Source organism: Bubalus bubalis, chromosome 15 (genome assembly GCF_019923935.1).
Source record: "Bubalus bubalis isolate 160015118507 breed Murrah chromosome 15, NDDB_SH_1, whole genome shotgun sequence".
NCBI classification, from domain to species: domain Eukaryota; kingdom Metazoa; phylum Chordata; class Mammalia; order Artiodactyla; family Bovidae; genus Bubalus; species Bubalus bubalis.
Genome location: NC_059171.1, coordinates 9,849,746 through 9,867,104, shown reverse-complemented (window position 1 = coordinate 9,867,104; position 17,359 = coordinate 9,849,746). Strand labels below are relative to the sequence as shown.

Sequence of the window (17,359 nt, the reverse complement as noted above, 5' to 3'; positions counted from 1 at the left end):
CATTTTTAATCTGCAGTATAACATTTTTATTAGGAAACTATGTTTTAATTAAACAGAACATTTAATTAAGGTGCTTTTTAAGTGAGTGAAACAATTAAGTGCAAACACTTGAATGAAACATGTCATAATTAGTTTTAATAGAGTGTTAATTGGTACGAGATTTGCCAAGTTAATAATTACTGCTTATTAAATTTTCAATTAATCATTGTCATTTTGCTTTGAATAAAGATGAAAATTAGATAAACTAATTCAGGGGGAGGATATTTTCCCTGTTAATTAAAACAGTTAATTTTTTTAAATAGAAATTACTTGTTTTAGTTGTCAATCTTATGTTGTACATTAGTCTAATCTTTGCACCCTTTCCACAGCCAAAAATAAAGAGTTAATTTGACACCTTGCAGGTTTGTAGTCAGGCCTGATTGTTTTGGCCTGCAGTATGTTTCAATTATATTTGTCTAGTGCAACAGTTGGTTATGCAAAACTACTTATATTTGATTCAGTAGATACTACAACCGAAAAATTTGGAAATGAGAAAATGATTTTTTTTAATCCCTATATATCCACATCATATATCCACATCACTCAGGAAATGACAGGAAAAAGAAAAGCTGGATCTTCCATTATGTTTCATCTTGTATTTTCTTTCAAAGGTCTGCATTAATTGTTACGAGACACCTTTTCATTACTGTATCTTTCACCAGCAAAACAAGTGTTTGCATTTATATATGTGTCTGTGTAAAATCTATTCCCTTCCTCTCTTTTCCTGAAAGCATTACCCATGGACTCCCTGTGTTCATATTTCATTGTGGCAAAACACCTTCTTCGTGGGTCTCAGTTATGTAGACGGATTTCTTGTGGTAATTTTTGTCTTCTGACTACTTAGTCTATCTCAGGACCCTGTGGGGAGCACTAGTTTGGTAGTCAAGTTATTGTGAGGCTACAGAAATATAAACGTATTCCCAGGAGCGTAAATTAAAGGAACAAGGCTTCACCCTTTGCGTTTCCTAAATTTCCAGAACGTGAGTCTTTAGACGTCTATAAGACCCGCCCAGTACGGGGCCGGGGGTCACGCGTGTGGTGACGGGTCGGGAGCCCGGGCCGCACGCTAACAGAGCTTGTTCTCTTGTCCGGTCCCCCCTGCCCGGCCCGCAGAGGAGGCGGTCAATGAGGTGAAGCGGCAGGCCATGACCGAGCTGCAGAAGGCCGTGTCCGAGGCCGAGCGGAAGGCGCACGACATGATCACGTCGGAGCGCGCCAAGATGGAGCGCACGGTGGCGGAGGCCAAGCGGCAGGCGGCTGAAGACGCGCTCGCCGTGATCAACCAGCAGGAGGACTCCAGCGAGGTGAGGCCCGTCGGGTGCCGCTCAGAGAAAGGCTTCCGCTCCGAGGGTGGGTCTCGCCACGGCGGGAGGGGACGAGCCGAGGTGCATGTTGGGCCAGAGACTGACTCGTGTCTGAGGGGGAAACGGGAGTGGTTCAGGGAGGCCTGGCACCTGAGAAATCGACTGAGAGCCGACCAACTTTTGTCCTTGTTCAAGACTTAAAAGAACACCTGCCGCAAAAAGGTTTTTAGCATATTTGGTGGGGAACAGATTCAAGTGACAGTCTTCGAACTTCCTAGCACTAGAGATTGAGAACTCTGCTCTGTGTGTGTATGTGTGTTGGTGTGTGGGTTAGTATATATCTGTGGTTTCCTTCCAAAAGCCAGGATTTAGGACAGAGACCCTGTCTAAGATGTGTCGCCTGAAGATATATTGCAGGCAGGGATCAAAGTTATTTCCTTAACTATTGGTTCTGAAGTCCAATGCTAAACCAACTTTTGCATCAATTAAGAATTCCTAAGAGATCTTCTGCACGGTCTGTTCTTGCTCGTTATTTGTAATAACCATTAAGATGGTCATTTCATAAGTATCACATCACTGGCAGATGTGATGTTACACGTTTTAGTGTTATTACAGTGCATTAGAACACACATACACAGGTAACCTAAATGACTGAAAGATCGCGGAGGTAACTGAAACAGGGTCTAACAGGATGCCTTTTAAACAGAGACTCTAAAGTCAGAGCAATATGATAATGCTCTATATTAATTAATACAGCACTCCAATCCCCAACCCAAAGTAACCTTAGAGAAGGACTGCCATTAGCTTGTCACACCACGCTGAACTAGCAAAAGCATATGCTGATAAATCAACGGTCCACTACAACACATATCTATAATTCATGAAGGAGAGTAAGAATTTAATTTGTACCAGGCTTCTCTATAGATGAAAGACCCTATGGGAATTACTCGATACCCAGAGTTTCTATTTAATGTGTAGCAGATGAATAACAAGGGGACAAAAGGAATTGATTTTCAACCTTTGAAAGTTTCTCAGGAAAAGAGGGACAAAGGGAAGTTTTCTACCCTTTACCTCCTGACTTCCATTGTTTAATTAAACTAGATATGAATTCAATTTTATTGGCCTCTTATGGCTAAGATATTTAAGGGCTTTGTTTCGTGGTTTTTAAAAGAACATTTTATTACCATCTTTTGGACAGAATTTGTCCTGCTCTATTCAAGTTAGTGATACTGTGAGGCACAGTTGTTACCATCATTAAAACATTATCACTTTCATATAAACATTTTAGAGCTGTTATGCATTATAAGAATATTTTATAGGTCACTAAATTCTGAAGATAAATATCTTAGAGAAATTGAGAATTAAGTCTTTATATTTGGCTAATAGTGCTATATCTCTTTAGTATCTATAATCTTTGTACCTTTATATCTAATATCCAGAAGAATATATGAACTTGACACTGGTATTTAGCATTATAAAAATCTGGTGTATCAAGCAGTAGCTGTAAATAGTAGATAGGATGAAATAACCTAGATATGAGTGATCTTCTAAAGTAACTGTTTTCTTTCTTTTTGGATGTCTTGAGAAACTGATTTTTAATATAGTACTACCCTAGTCTTCAGTGACATTTCTCAAGGATTTTAAAGTAGACTATGCTAGTAGAAAAGGCTTGGAAGTCAGAGGGCCACATTTAATTTCTGGCTCCATAATTCTGTGATTTTGAAAAAAACAAAAAACAAAAAACACTAAACCTCTAAAAGCTTTGGTTTTCTCATCTCATGTGGTGGCTACAACTCTGAGGCATAATCATTTTTACTCACATTGCAGGTGAAGAGGCTCACTTGGCTAGTCACACAGCTGGGGGTTGGCAGGATCTCCACTGGGGCTCTCAGCAGACCACCCTCCTTACTTTGTTTCAGAACAATGAAATAAAGATCGTGAAGGTATTTTGGGATACAGATAAAGAAAGGCAATTTTAATCTGGTTTCCTACTTTTATTCTTAAACCACAAGATCACTTTCAAGACTTGTGGGGGATTGACCTCTTGAGGCATCAAGCCTCTTCTCAGCAAAAGTAATATAGATGTTTTCCAAGATGGAAGAGAGATTTCATTTGAATGAAGCCCAGACTCCTTCAGACTTGCCCATGAGTCTACACACACACACCCCCCCCCCAAACACACACACAAAGGGTTTAATCAAGGACTTGACAATAAAAGGGGGGGGTTAATCTATTAGTCATAAATTAATGCTGCTAATTCCCCTGAGGAATAATGGTGTCTGAGAACAATCAAAGTTATATCTCCTACTCAACCTTAGCTTGAATTTGTAAGTAAATACTTTTCTTCCCTCTCAGGAACTGTTTATTTTTCATTTAAGACTGAGTACACAATTTGGAATCCAGCAATTATTTTCCTGCACCCTATTCTTTCCTCACATTAAAGAATGTACACCTTTTAGAAGAAATGACCTGATAAAAGTCACCCCAGCAGTGATGCTTAGAAGTCACCTCAAGTCTAGGAAATTGTAGGCCCTTTTGGAACAGAGCCAGAACAGCTCTGGTTTCCTTGGGCTTGGATAGAGTTCCCTTTCCTACTCCAACCTTACCATGGTTGGCCCCAGGATAGGGGACTGTGTTAGGTTAGGACTTCATGGCCCAGCTGATCTGCAGAGAAGGCAGTGTAGATCTACTCAGAATTCTTATCTATATTTTTATATTCAGAGAGATTTCTTGAGTTTTAGCCATTTGGCCTCAAATAAGATCCACATCCCCTTCATGGATCAGAGCCTTGACATGGCGAAAGGGCTTGTGTCACTCAGTGAAGCTAAGAACCATGCTGTGAAGGGCCTCCCAAGATGGATGGGTCCTAATGAAGAGTTCTGACCTGGTCCACTGGAGAAAGAAACAGCAACCCACTCCAGTATTCTTGCCTAGAAAACCCCATGGAGTATATGAAAAGGCAAAAAGATATAGTACTGGAAGATGAGCCTCCCAGATCATAAGGTGTCCAATATGCTACTGGGGAAGAGCAGAGAGCAATTACTAATAGCTCCAGTAAGAGTGACACAGCTGGGCCAGGGTGGAAATGACCCTCAGCTGTGGATGTGTCTGGTGGGGAAAGTAAAGTCTGATGCTGTAAAGAACAATATTGCATAGGAACCTGGAATGTGTTGTCCATGAGTCAAGGTAAATTGGATGTGGCTAAGCAGGAGATGGCAAGACTGAACCTCAAATCTTAGGAATAGATGAACTAAAATGGACAGAAAAGGGCAAATTTAATTCTTATGACAATTATATCTACTACTGTGAGCAAGAACACCTTAAAAGAAATGGAGTAGCCCTCATAGTCAATGAAAGAGTCCAAAATGCAATAATTGGGCACAGTCCCAAAAAGGACAGAATGATCTCGGTTGCTTTCCAAGGCAAACCATTCAACATCACAGTAATCCATGTCTGTGCCCCAACCACTGATGCCAAAGAAACTAAAGTTGACTGATTCTGTGAAGACCTACAACACAGCAAAAAATGATGTCCTTTTTGTCATAGGGGATTGACATGCAAGTCAGAAGTCAAGAGGTAGCCTTAATAGGCAAGTTTGGCATTACTTTGCCAACAAAGTTCTGTCTAGTCAAGGCTATGGTTTTTCCAGTGGTCATGTATGGATGTGAGAGTTGGACTGTGAAGAAAGCTGAGCACCGAAGAATTGATGCTTTTGAACTGTGGTGTTGGAGAAGACTCTTGAGAGTCCCTTGGACTGCAAAGATATCCAACCACTCCATTCTAAAGGAGATCGGTCCTGCGTGTTCTTTGGAAGGAATGATGCTAAAGCTGAAACTCCAGTACTTTGGCCACCTGATGCAAAGAGTTGACTCATTGGAAAAGACTCTGATGCAGGGAGGGATGGGAGGCAGGAGGAGAAGGGGACAACAGAGGATGAGATGGCTGGATGGCATCACTGACTCGATGGATGTGAGTCTGAGTGAACTCCGGGAGTTGGTGATGGACAGGGAGGCCTGGCATGTTGCAGTTCATGGGGTCGCAAAGAGTGGGACACAACTGAGCAACTGAACTGAACTGAACTTGGCCTTGGAGTGCAAAGTGAAACAGGGCAAAGGCTAACAGAGTTTTGTCAAGAGAACATGCTAGTCATAACAAACACCCTTTTCCAACAGCACAATTTGACTCTACACATGGACCTCACCAGATGGTCAATACAAAAATCAGATTGATTATGTTCTTTGCAGCCAAAGATGGAGAAGCTCTATAGAGTTAGCAAAATTAAGACTTGGAGCTGACTGTGGCTCAGATCATGAGCTCCTTACTACAAAATTCAGGCTTAAATTGAAGTAAGGAAAAACCATCAGGTCATTCAGATATGACCTAAATCAAATCCTTTTTGATTATACAGTGTAGGTGATGAATAATTCAGGGGATTAGATCTGGTAGACAGAATGTCTGAAGAACTATAGACAGAGGTTCATAAGACTGCTCAGGAGGCAGTGACCAAAATTATCCCAAAGAAAAAGAAATGCAAGAAGGCAAAGTGGTTGTCTGAGGAGGCTTAATGATAACTAAGGAAAGAAGCGAAGCAAAAGGCACAGGAGAAAGGGAAAGATATACCCAACTGAACACAGAGTTCCAGAGAATAGCAAGGAGAGATAAGAAGGCCTTTTAAAAATGAACAATGCAAAGAAATAGAGGAAAGCAATAGACTGGGCAAGACTAGAGAGGTCTTCAAGAAAATTGGAGATATCAAGGGAACATTTCATGCAAGGACGGACATGACAAAAGACAGAAACCATAAGGACCCAACAGAAGCAGAAGAGATTAAGAAGAGGTGGCAAGAATACATAGTGGAACTATACAAGAAAGGTCTTAATGATCCAGATAATCACAATGGTGTGATCACTCACCAAGAGCCAGACATCCTGGAGTGTGAAGTCAAGTGGGCCTTAGAAAGCATTGCTACAAACAAAGCTAGTGGAGGTGATGAAATTCCAGCTGAGGTATTTCAAATCCTAAAAGATGATACTGTTAAAGTGCTGCACTCAGTATGTCAGCAAATGTGGAAAACTCAGCAGTGGCCACAAGACTGGAAAAGGTCAGTTTTCATTCCAGTCCCAAAGAAGGGCAATGCCAAAGAATGCTCAAACTGCTGTACAATTATGCTCATTTCACATGCTACCAATGTCATGCTCAAAATCCTCTAAGCCAGGCTTTAGCAGTATGTCAACTGAGAACTTCCAGATGTACAGACTGGGTTTCGAAGAGGCAAAGGAACTGGGAATCAAATTGCCAACCTTGGCTGGATCATGGAGAAAGCAAGTGAGTTCCAGAGAAACATCTACTTCTGCTTCATTGACTATGTGAAAGCCTTTAATGTGTGGATCACAACAACTTGTGGAAAATTCTTAAAGAGATGGGAATACCAGACCACTTTACCTGTCTTCTGAGAAACCTGTATGCGGGTGAAGAAGCAACAGTTAGAACCTTACATAGAACAACTGACTGGTTCAGAGTTGGGAAAGGAGTACATCAAGGCTGTACATTGTCACTCGACTCATTTAACTTATATGCAGAGTACATCATGCAAAATGCTTGGCTGGATGAAGCACAAACTGGAATCAAGATGGCCAGGAGAAATATCAACCTCAGATATGCAGACGATACAACTGTAATGACAGAAAGTGAAGAGGAACTAAAGAGCCACTTGATGAAGGTGAGAGAGTGAAAAAGCTGGCTTGAAACTCGCCATTTAAAAAATGAAGGTCATGGCATGTAGTCCCACCACTTCTTGGCAAATAGAAGGGGGGAAAGTGGAAGCAGTAACAGATTTTATTTTCATGGGCTCCAAAATCACTTCAGATGGTGACCGCATCCATGAAATTAAGACACTTGCTGCTTGGAAAGCTATTACCAACCTAGATAGCATATTAAAAAGCAGGTTCATATAGTCAAAGACAGAGTTTTTCCAGTAGTCGTGTATGGATGTGAGAGTTGGAGCATAAAGAATTGAGCACCAAAGAATTGATGCTTTTAAATTGTAGTGCTGGGAAAAACTCTTGAAAGTTCCTTGGACTACAGGGAGATCAAAGCAGTCAATCTTATAGGAAATCAACCCTAAATATTTATTAGAAAGACTATTCCTGAAGCTTAACTACAGTACTTTGGCCACCTAATGTGAGGAGTCGACTCATTGGAAAATACCCTGATGCTGGGAGAGATTGAAGTCAAAAGCAGAGGATGACAGCAGACAATGAGATGGTTGGATAGTATCACGGACTCGATGGACATGAATTTGAGCAAGCCCTGTGAGATAGTGGAGGACAGAGGAACTTGGTGTCCTACAGTCCATGGTGTCACAAAGAATTGGACACAACTTAGAGACTGAACAACAGCAACAAAGATCCATATAGCACAGTGCTCCAGAAATTTTCTGGATTGTTCTTTATTTGTTGAAATTAATAATTGGTCTAGCCATCATAGCAATTGATTGAAATTTGTATATATTCCCATTAAATGTAGGATCCATTGATTTTTCAATCTGTACCCAGAAATGAATTGATATTCATTTAAAAACTCGTGTTTGTGACCTGTTATTTGATACATATTGCTCTAAATTATATTCATTTATGTGTTTATTCTTTCAATAACAAATTATTGAGCTTTAATTATATGACAGGGATAGCACCAGGCACTGAAGATACACAGGTCCCTACCTTTGTGTTCATTATAATTCATTAGAAGAGTCAGATCACTAAATTATGAGTCTTCATAGACTTTAGTGCAAAGGCTTCTGGAAAGAAGTTTCGTTTCATCTGATACTTAAGGGTAAGTCAGCAGCTATTCTGTAGCTACCCTCCACACACTGTCCACGCCACCCCCATACTGCCTCATCCGTTCTCTAATTTCACTTTGGTTTATAGACTAGTAATAGTTATCACCAACCATAGGAAAGTTACTGGACTGCTTAGACAGACACAAGCAAATGACATTTTCTGTACTTTATCTCTTTAAGTGTATTACATGTTTCATCAAGAATGTAAAGCCAGAATTAGCATAAAATCAAAAGAAAGGAAATTCATTGAATCTGGCCATCTTCAACAGTTTTATTTTTTTCTATATTCACTTCTAGTTCCTATCTGTAAACATATATAGTCTTTTTTTTTTCCGGTGAATATTGTTAGATTAGAACTATTTCAAAAGGAACATGCTGCAGCTTTTCTTTGAGACCCATAACTTTTTCTAATTCAGGGATTCAAAGGACATGATTGGAATTGAGCCTCAAAGAGAGAGTCAATAATTGTGCTGTTCCAATAGTTAGTTTGTGTTGAAGCTATTAAAGTGTTATTTCACCACAGACTGAAGCAGTCTTTATTCATATTCCTAGGTAGGTGCAGAAATACACATGCTTATATTGGGTGGTTTTGAGGCACTTAAGTAGAAACACTGATTGAACCTTCAGACTCTGTTTCCAGAACTTTCTGAGCCCTAATATTGTAAACAGGTCAATCTGAGAGGTTCATCTTTATTACCCCCTCTAGAATTCATGGAGCCCTCCCCAGTGGATCCTGTGCAGTGCGGCCCAGCCTCTGGGAATGGCCCCAGTGGACTCTGTAGCATGTAGCCACCACAAAGTCTCCCAACATGCCTCCTGGAAAAGCCCTCACATTCTGATCAGCCCTGTTGATCCCCAGAAGAATCTGGAGCTTTCATAGTAGGAGCTGATTCTATGTTAACTCAAGATTTTTGCTTATCTGTTTCATTTACTAAAAGGCTGGCTATCTGAATCCATGGATGTTCATGGTGTAGTGGCTGGTCCATTGGGCCCGGAATGATCTGGAGTGATTCATCTCTTGGAACTTTGGTTTTCTCATCTATAAAACTGGGATAATGTTTCTGTGACTTATCTAGGAAAGTGGATAAGAGATAAAAGTAAGATAAGTTGAATTATTTTTTATAAAATTCACCTTACAAATGAGCAGTGTGAATACGTAAGAGAGAGACCAAAAAAATCAAATAAGAAGCTATTGTAACAGGAATAGGAAGAATTGGAGAAGAAAATGGCAACCCACTCCAGAGTTCTTGCCTGGAGAATCCCAGGGACAGTGGAGCCTGGTGGGCTGCCATCTATGGGGTCGCACAGACTCGGACAAGCCTGAAGCGACTTAGCAGTAACAGGAAGGGCAGGGAAGGAATTTCAATAATAATTGTGAGATTGGAAAGGAAGGGAGATCAGGGGAGAAGCAAGGTCTGTCGGGTTTGGCTCTGAGAGGTTGTTGGGGAGTTTCCAATGAGATGACAAGGTCTTGGGCCTGATTGTTGCCAGTGACTGAAAAGGACCACGCCAGGGAGTCGAGTTTAGGGATTACTGACTCAGATAACAGGGGAGCATCCTGGTAGTGCTACAGAACAGGCATTTGAAAGGAAGAGAAGCTCACGAAGGAAATGAAGGCTGGAAGATGATTTAAGAGTCATTTTCTTATAGCTAATAGTTAAAACCATGACTGAAAGGGAACGCGTAGGGAGGAAAGTATATTTCTTTTCTTTATGCCGACTTCCCTCCTTGCCAAATATTTAGGGGGACATAAAAAAATAGAAGGCAGAGAGGTTATAGTATAAGAAACAGAATTTTTGTTATCTCAAAGCCAAAGTTAGAGAGACGTGCCACAAGGAAAATTGTTTTTTAATTAAAAAAAATTTTTTTTGTCTGTGCCACATGGCATGTGGAATCTTGGTTCCCCAACCAAGGATGGAACCCAGGCTTCTTGCTTTGGGAGCATGGAGTCTTAGTCACTGGACTGCAAGAAAGTCCCACTGATGGATATTATCTTTAAAAAGGAGGGATGGGGAAATGGTCAGTAGTAATCTTCAGAAGATCTGAGGGAAGTGAGGAAGGAGAAAAAGTAAGTGGCCACTAATGGCATATTAGTGGAAGGAGGGACACGTTCTGCCTGTGTAGCTGTCAGTGTCCCTCAAGGGGAGGCGCAGGACCATGAGCTTTCTGATTGTAAAGGCTGTGCCGTGCCAAGATGTATGTAGTGCTAAAAGGAGGAGGTGGTATTAGTTCCTGCCATTTATTCAGGATCCACTGAGCATCTGGACCCCTTAGTTAGCACTGATATAGTCCTGAATAATCCTATAGTTATCCTTCCTACTTTATAGGTACTGCTACTCTAGGAGGTTAAGTACTTTGCCTGTGGTTCTAAAGCCACTAAGTGACATAGCTGGAAGTGAAAAACCAAGAAGGAGGTACTCTGAAGCCACTCAAAATTGGAAGCCATTTCCATTACATACCGTGAAAATACTTTTTCTTTGGTTGCAACTTCCTTGTCCAGCGTCTGTCAACGTTTACGGTTGCAGAGCCCTTCTAACATTATTCCTGCCAAAACAGGTTATGAGAAAGATCTGCAGTGGGCAAAGTGTGGCATTTTAGAAAGAGTAGTTTGCAGTCCAAAGGCATGATGAATCAAACCTTGCCTGTACAATTTCAGAGATATGGAAGTTATTTGCTGTAAAATGTTACTTAGATTTTGGGAATTTCAGTTATAATCATTCTGCTTTATTCTTTGGGCATCACTTGTGTGCAAGGTTTTTGGGGGGTTTTTTGGTTTTGTTTTGTTTTGTTTTGAGAATTATAGGTGGATAAGAGCTGCAGAAACTTCTTAGGAGAAAATGTTTTGTTTCTTGTAAAAGGAATTTCCAGTGGTAAGAACCAGAAAAGCTATTGCTAGTACGACAGAAAGACCATTCTCTCTGTATCTAAAACAACCAGATGAAGGAAATAATTTTGTTCATAGGGACAAAAAGAATTGTTGATATGAGACAAGTGTCAGCAGTCTTTGACATGCAGCACTGGCACCAAAAGCTTCAGTTCATCGTTTCCACGTCCGTATGTAGTGTCGGTATGTTTATAAAGGGAGGGCTGTGTTCTGCCTCCTATTCTTCATCTGAGCCCTAGCCTAGCTTTGGAAAGCGGCTGATTCTCATGATAGGGAGGAAAAATATTCCTTATGCTGAAAAAAGAATAATATTATCACAAATAAAGGAAGACTATAAAGTGCCATGGACTTTGGGAACAAAATTTGCTATGAAATGGTATTCTTGAGACGTCAATACTATTGTGGTAATTGTCACCAGAATCATTGCTTAAAAGACTGAAAGCAAAGCTCATTTATCTGAAAAATCAATGAAGAAAATAAGCAACTATTAGGAAGTACTAGCTTGAATATGAAAAGCACAAATTGAAAAACGTAGTTAGATGAAGCCATTGACCACCTTAACACCCTGCCTTTATGGATATACCCCTGGCTATCATGCACAATTTGCAGTTTTCCACCTTTGTGAATGATGGAAAGCTTAGAAACTAAAAATGATTCAAATTAGCGTACTCATAAGATTCTGCACCCACAAGTACTGATAAGATCCGTGGTTCCCAGAAGTGATGGTTGAGAGACCAAGTGCCCCTGGTCAGGCATCAATCTTAGAGGTATGGATTGCTGCTGTTGCTGCTGCTAAGTCGCTCAGTCGTGTCCGACTCTTCGAGACCCCATGGACTGCAGCCTACCAGGCTCCTCCGCCCATGGGATTTTCCAGGCAAGAGTACTGGAGTGGGGTGCCATTGCCTTCTCCGCAAGAATACTGGAGTGGGTTGCCATTTCCTTCTCCAATGCATGAAAGCGAAAAGTGAAAGTGAAGTCGCTCAGTCGTGTCCGACTCTTCATGACCCCATGGACTGCAGCCTACCAGGCTCCTCCATCCATGGGATTTTCCAGGCAAGAGTACTGGAGTGGGTTGCCATTGCCTTCTCTGACAGGTATGGATTAGCTAACAGGAAATTTGGCAGAGCCACCCAGAAGGAATTAGTGGAAATTGCTTTGCCTGTTTTCTAATAACTTTATTTTTAAAATATTTTTTATTTATTTGACTGTGCTGAGTCTTAGTTGCAGCACACGGATTTTCAGTTTTCACTGTGGCATGCAAAAACTCTTTGTTCTCAGCAGGCAGCAGGGAACTCTGTTTCATGTGGGATCCAGTTCCCTGACCAGGAACTGAACCTGGCCCCCTGCATTAGGAGCACATAGTCTTAGCCAGTGGACCGCCAGGGAAGTCCCTCTAATGAACTGTTAAAAAGGAATCTGCACTTTGGAGTTTCCCATTTGTTGAACACTTGAGCTAAAGTTCCCTACACATTCACTGCAATGCATTGTCAAGAGCAATAAAAAATAGGCAGGTTTTTTTTTTTTCCCCACCAGCTTATTTGAATTACTCTTTGTTGCACCTTTCTAAAGTCGTAGGTGGTTTTTTGTCTCAGTAGTGGGTGGTAAATGAATGGGATTGAACAACTTCAGAATGGACTGGAGGTAAAACTAAAGCCCTTGAATCCTGGATTAGAATCCAGAGATGCTCAGCAAAAAAGTCTCGTTTCCCAGCAGCTTTATAATCCAAAACATCTGTTTCTATATTTGGCATTATTCCACTTTTTTATTCTTAAAATTGTTCCCATCTTTCAAAACACTTTAAAAAATAAAGAAGTCCCCATTCTGTCTCCTTTTTCCATTCCCCCACACATGCATTTGTAATTACCTGGTTTAGTCTGTGTGTTTAATCAACTTAAATTGAGACAGTTCCCTACATCTGATTCCAATCTGAAGGAGCCATTGAGAACCGGGCAGTTACTGCCTTGGGTCTGCCAAGATGTGACTCTGCCAGGAAGTGGATAGGACTTACACCAGGGTATTTCCTAAAGAAGCCACTTGACTCAGATTAGATGTTTAATTTCCTTAAAATATTGTTTTGGATCTAAGTCTGTGTTCTCTAGTTGGGATTTTCTGATGTAATTTAGGAATTTCACTTATTTCTGAGTTTGTTCCAGGATCCAGCTGGCATTATTCGAAATGCCTACAGCTCAAGGAAGTAAACCACCCTGAGTGCTGAGTGTCATACCTTGCTGCTCTGGAGGATGGACAGGCCCATGTTTGTTCAGGTCTTTGTGGCACCATTGTCCATGCAATAAGATTGAGTTAATTTTGAGAAAGAAGGGCTTCTGGTTATGGTCATGAAGCCTCTGATCAGAGGTACATATTTTTTGAGATATTTTCCCGGGAAAATTAAACTGCAGTAGAAAAAAATTACTTTGTTCTGGTATTGACTATTAATTGTAATTCCATTTTTATTTATAACATTAGCATTTTAGACTTCTAGATTTCCTTAGCTATGTTCACTTGAAACACCTGCTACTGGCCCGACTTTGAGATCTTGAAGTTTCTATTTCTTCCTCTTCATTGGGCTGTCATTTCTGAGTGGTAAAGAAATATGAACACAGGACTGAGCTCTTTCTAAAAGTTTTATGCTATCGTTCTTGAGTTTATAGGCTTCAAGGACTTGAAAGACTCTAAGAGCCCTTTATTTGTTAGCCAAATTAGGATGAATGCTAAAATTTCCTTAGCATATTTTGCACAGTGGTAAAAGCACACAGTCCAGGGTGATGAGCTGACATTCTACTGGGGCATTTTAATAGGCTTATGAGCCCACCTTGGCCCAAACCACCAGCATGCTGAAAGCAAAAATAATCGCAGGAAACACAGTGGGGAGATTTTTTCCATATCCACATAGGTCAGGGCTTTAAAAAACTATATATAACAGCCACATACTTTCAGCTGGTTGGGGTTACCAGATTATAGTCAGAGGTTTGTTTGGCAAGAAAATAAAACCAAGGAAGATAAAGAATAAAACGATGAATGGTACAGAGCTAAGATTGCTTGGTACAACATTGCACAATGGATGGTCTTGCCAAAGGAGGCACAAACATTTCAAGGAGGCTTCCTGAGTTTCCCCCTCCTCCTAGAAGGGCCCTTAGGGTGCTGTCATCGTCAGCGTGCTCCCCGAAGCTCCCTCATTTCCCGGGGTCTTCCCAGGCAGGGGCTTTTCCGTCTCTAGTGCACCTGTGCCCAGCTTCATGGTGTGTTTATCTCAGAGGCAGCCTCATTTCTGCTTTTCTCACTTCTTGGAAAGCACCCGTGGAGACTGGCAGTAGGCTTGCTAGGGTGCTAGAACGCACTAGAGTTTTTAATTTCCTCTGCTTTTCTGACTGCTCAGAGCTGCTGAGGTACAAATGAGCTTCAAAGGAACTCCATCAGCTGGAAAGCAGTATATGAAAATTGAATTGTTGTTTACCCAGTTTTAGTATTTCTGGTTTTTGAAAGCCAAATTAGGTGATCTGATTCATTGATTTCACAAATACTTATTGAGCACCTACTATATATATATGTGTATATATATCAGGTACTGGGTGCTTAGAATATATTAGAGAAAAAACAAACCAAGGATCCAGTCTTGAGGGAGCTGAAGTTAAAGGGGATTGTTTTGAGACTTTCCTACCACTTGGTTTTCAGGTACAGTGAATAACTAATTGCAGTGGGAGAACTGAATGCGTGCCCCACTCTTTCTGGTCTGTGCTGGAGCAGGGAATAGAATCCTCTGTCTAGTCCATTATATTCCTTTGAATCGAATAGTTCAGTTCAGTTCAGTTGCTTAGTCGTGTCCGACTCTTTGCGACCCCATGGACTGCAGCACGCCAGACCTCCCTGTCCATCACCAACTCCCAGAGCTTGCTCAAACTCATGTCCATCGAGTTGGTGATGCCATCCAACCATCTCATCTTCTGTTGTCCCCAGAGCATTCTCATAGTTCCTTCGTGGTTCCTGTTAGTGTCTAGAAAGAAGAAGCTTCTTCCAGGACTGGTGTCTGTATCTTTCCATGATGGTATTCTCATTAGGAAAGGAAAAAATTCATTTGTAGTAATTGTTAGTATGGGTGAGTAGAAAATTTAGATGTTAAGATACTAAACCTAAAAAGAAGGAATTTTACAGTGAAAATGGAAAGAGTTTCAACCAGTTTGTGTAGATGTCTAAGAGTTTTTGAAGTCTGGGCAGTCACCACACCAAAGCCTACATCTCCAGTGTGTTCAGTGTGTACAAATCCACACATGGATTTTTCATTCTCACCGTTCTTAAAAGTAAGGGGTGGGGGCAGTGCTGCCTAGTTTCTTTCTCAGAGTTTGGCCTGGTCCAGGTGCTAATTGGAGATGTCACCCTCTTCTGCCTCCTCCCGTAGAGTTGCTGGAACTGCGGCCGTAAAGCCAGCGAGACCTGCAGCGGCTGTAACACGGCCCGATACTGTGGCTCCTTTTGCCAGCACAAAGACTGGGAGAAGCACCACCACATCTGTGGACAGACCCTGCAGGCCCAGCAGCAGGGGGACACGCCTGCCGTCAGCTCCTCCGTCACGCCCAACAGCGGGGCCGGGAGCCCCATGGACACACCACCAGCGGCCACCCCCAGGTCGACCACCCCAGGGACCCCTTCCACCATAGAGACGACACCTCGCTAGACGTGCACTCAGAACTGTCGGAGGAAAGACAACACAACCAACACGAAACCAATTCCTCATCCTCAGATGCTCAAAGTTGTTTTTTTTTTTCCTTTTTTTGTTTTGTTTTGTTTTGTTTGTTTATAGACGAACTATCCTGTTTCAGTACTTTCAGCAAGAGAGAACCTAACTGTATCTTGAGGCGATCGTAAAACAGAAGGCCAGTAACGGGTCATAATGACTTATTGTGGATAACAAAGATTTCTTTTCCTTAGAGAACTGAAAAAAGAGCAGAGAATATAACATGAAATGATAGATTTGACCTCCTCCCTGTTATTTTCCAGTAGCTGGGATTTTAAACTAGATGACCTCATTAACCGATGCTTTACCAAACAGCAAACCAAGAGATTGCTAATTGCTGTTGAAAGCAAAAATGCTAATATTAAAAGTCACAATGTTCTTTATATCCAATAATGGAAAAAAAAAAAAAAGAGGAAAACCCTCAAGGGCATGAGCATTGGCTACAGCAGTAGACATTTTAACAAGAAGATGAATGGCGTCCGTGGGTTGCTAACTGAACTTTGAAGACCCGCTACATAACGCGCAGATGTGTAGCATATTGGAAGGAAACGCAGATGTTCGGGGTTTTTTTTTCCTGTTTCTGAAAAGAAATAATAATATCCAGGTCAACAGAAGGAAAAATGAAAGATGATTTTGCAGTGGGATATGTGAACACAACAGCAAGAAAAAAATGCCATAACACAAAAGGCTCCTTTATATATATATATAATTATATATACACACACACACACAGAAGTAAGAGACTCAGCCTGCAGTTATTAGCACCCTGGCAGCTCTGACACCAGCCAGCTGCTCTAAACAACCCTCAACGTTTCTTCACTTTTGCAAGGTTCCACAGAGCAAGACATTGGGTCTATTCCAGCTCATTCATTTTATATTGAGAAATAATTTTTAAAAAAAATGGTGGCTCCAGCTCCAGCCCCTTTCTAAATTTTTTCAACCCCACCCTGTTTGGATTTTTAATTAAAAACTAGTAGTTCTCTTGGTGTTAAAACACTTCTGTCCTGTGAGGTTTCCCAATGGTGTTTTTCTTGTAAACGTGCTGGACGACTGTGAAGACGCGTTGTAGATTAACCACGTGCCCACATTTAGTCTCTTTATTCCTAGTTGGTGAGAAACCTGTATCTTTCTATGCTGCTTTTATATCTGTATGTATTAGTGGTATTTCTCTAGTAGTTAAAAAAAAAAAAAAGAAAAAAGAAAAAAAAAAGACTTTTGGTTGTCCTCAAGAAAAGAAAAGAAAAAGGCTATCTTTCGGAGCTGCTATTTCACTCTCTTATAGGATTTTTTTTCCCTGAAAACCAGCATGCTTCACGGAATGCTAACATATTGGTGTTTTGTAAGAGGGATGTACATAAATGTATTTTGCACTGTCACATGACTCCCTAGGCATGCTTTTTTTTTTTTTTTTTGAGCAAACTTTTTAAATATGCTAGATCCATTCCACCAAGTTTAGCTGTAGCATAGAGTAGTAGTGGATTTTTTTTTCTTTTCTTTTTTTTTTTTTGATGAAAAATCATTATTAGGGACTTTTGAAAAAAATAACAAGATATCCTACTTTAAAA

At 40.9% G+C, this 17,359-nt stretch overlaps 1 protein-coding gene across 10 annotated transcripts in view; it reads left to right on the top strand.

The window, feature by feature from the left end:
* RUNX1T1 (RUNX1 partner transcriptional co-repressor 1) overlaps positions 1–16,415 on the top strand; it is a 151,440-nt gene extending 135,025 nt beyond the window's left edge. For all 10 annotated transcript variants that reach the window (XM_025265018.3, XM_045162773.1, XM_025265015.3 and 7 more), the window contains 2 exons: positions 1,153–1,343; positions 15,459–16,415. In XM_025265018.3, the coding sequence (XP_025120803.1) occupies positions 1,153–1,343; positions 15,459–15,734 (467 nt within the window). In that variant the 3' untranslated portion in view covers positions 15,735–16,415. The remainder of the gene's footprint in view (positions 1–1,152; positions 1,344–15,458) is intronic.
* The last annotated feature ends 944 nt before the right edge of the window (positions 16,416–17,359 follow it).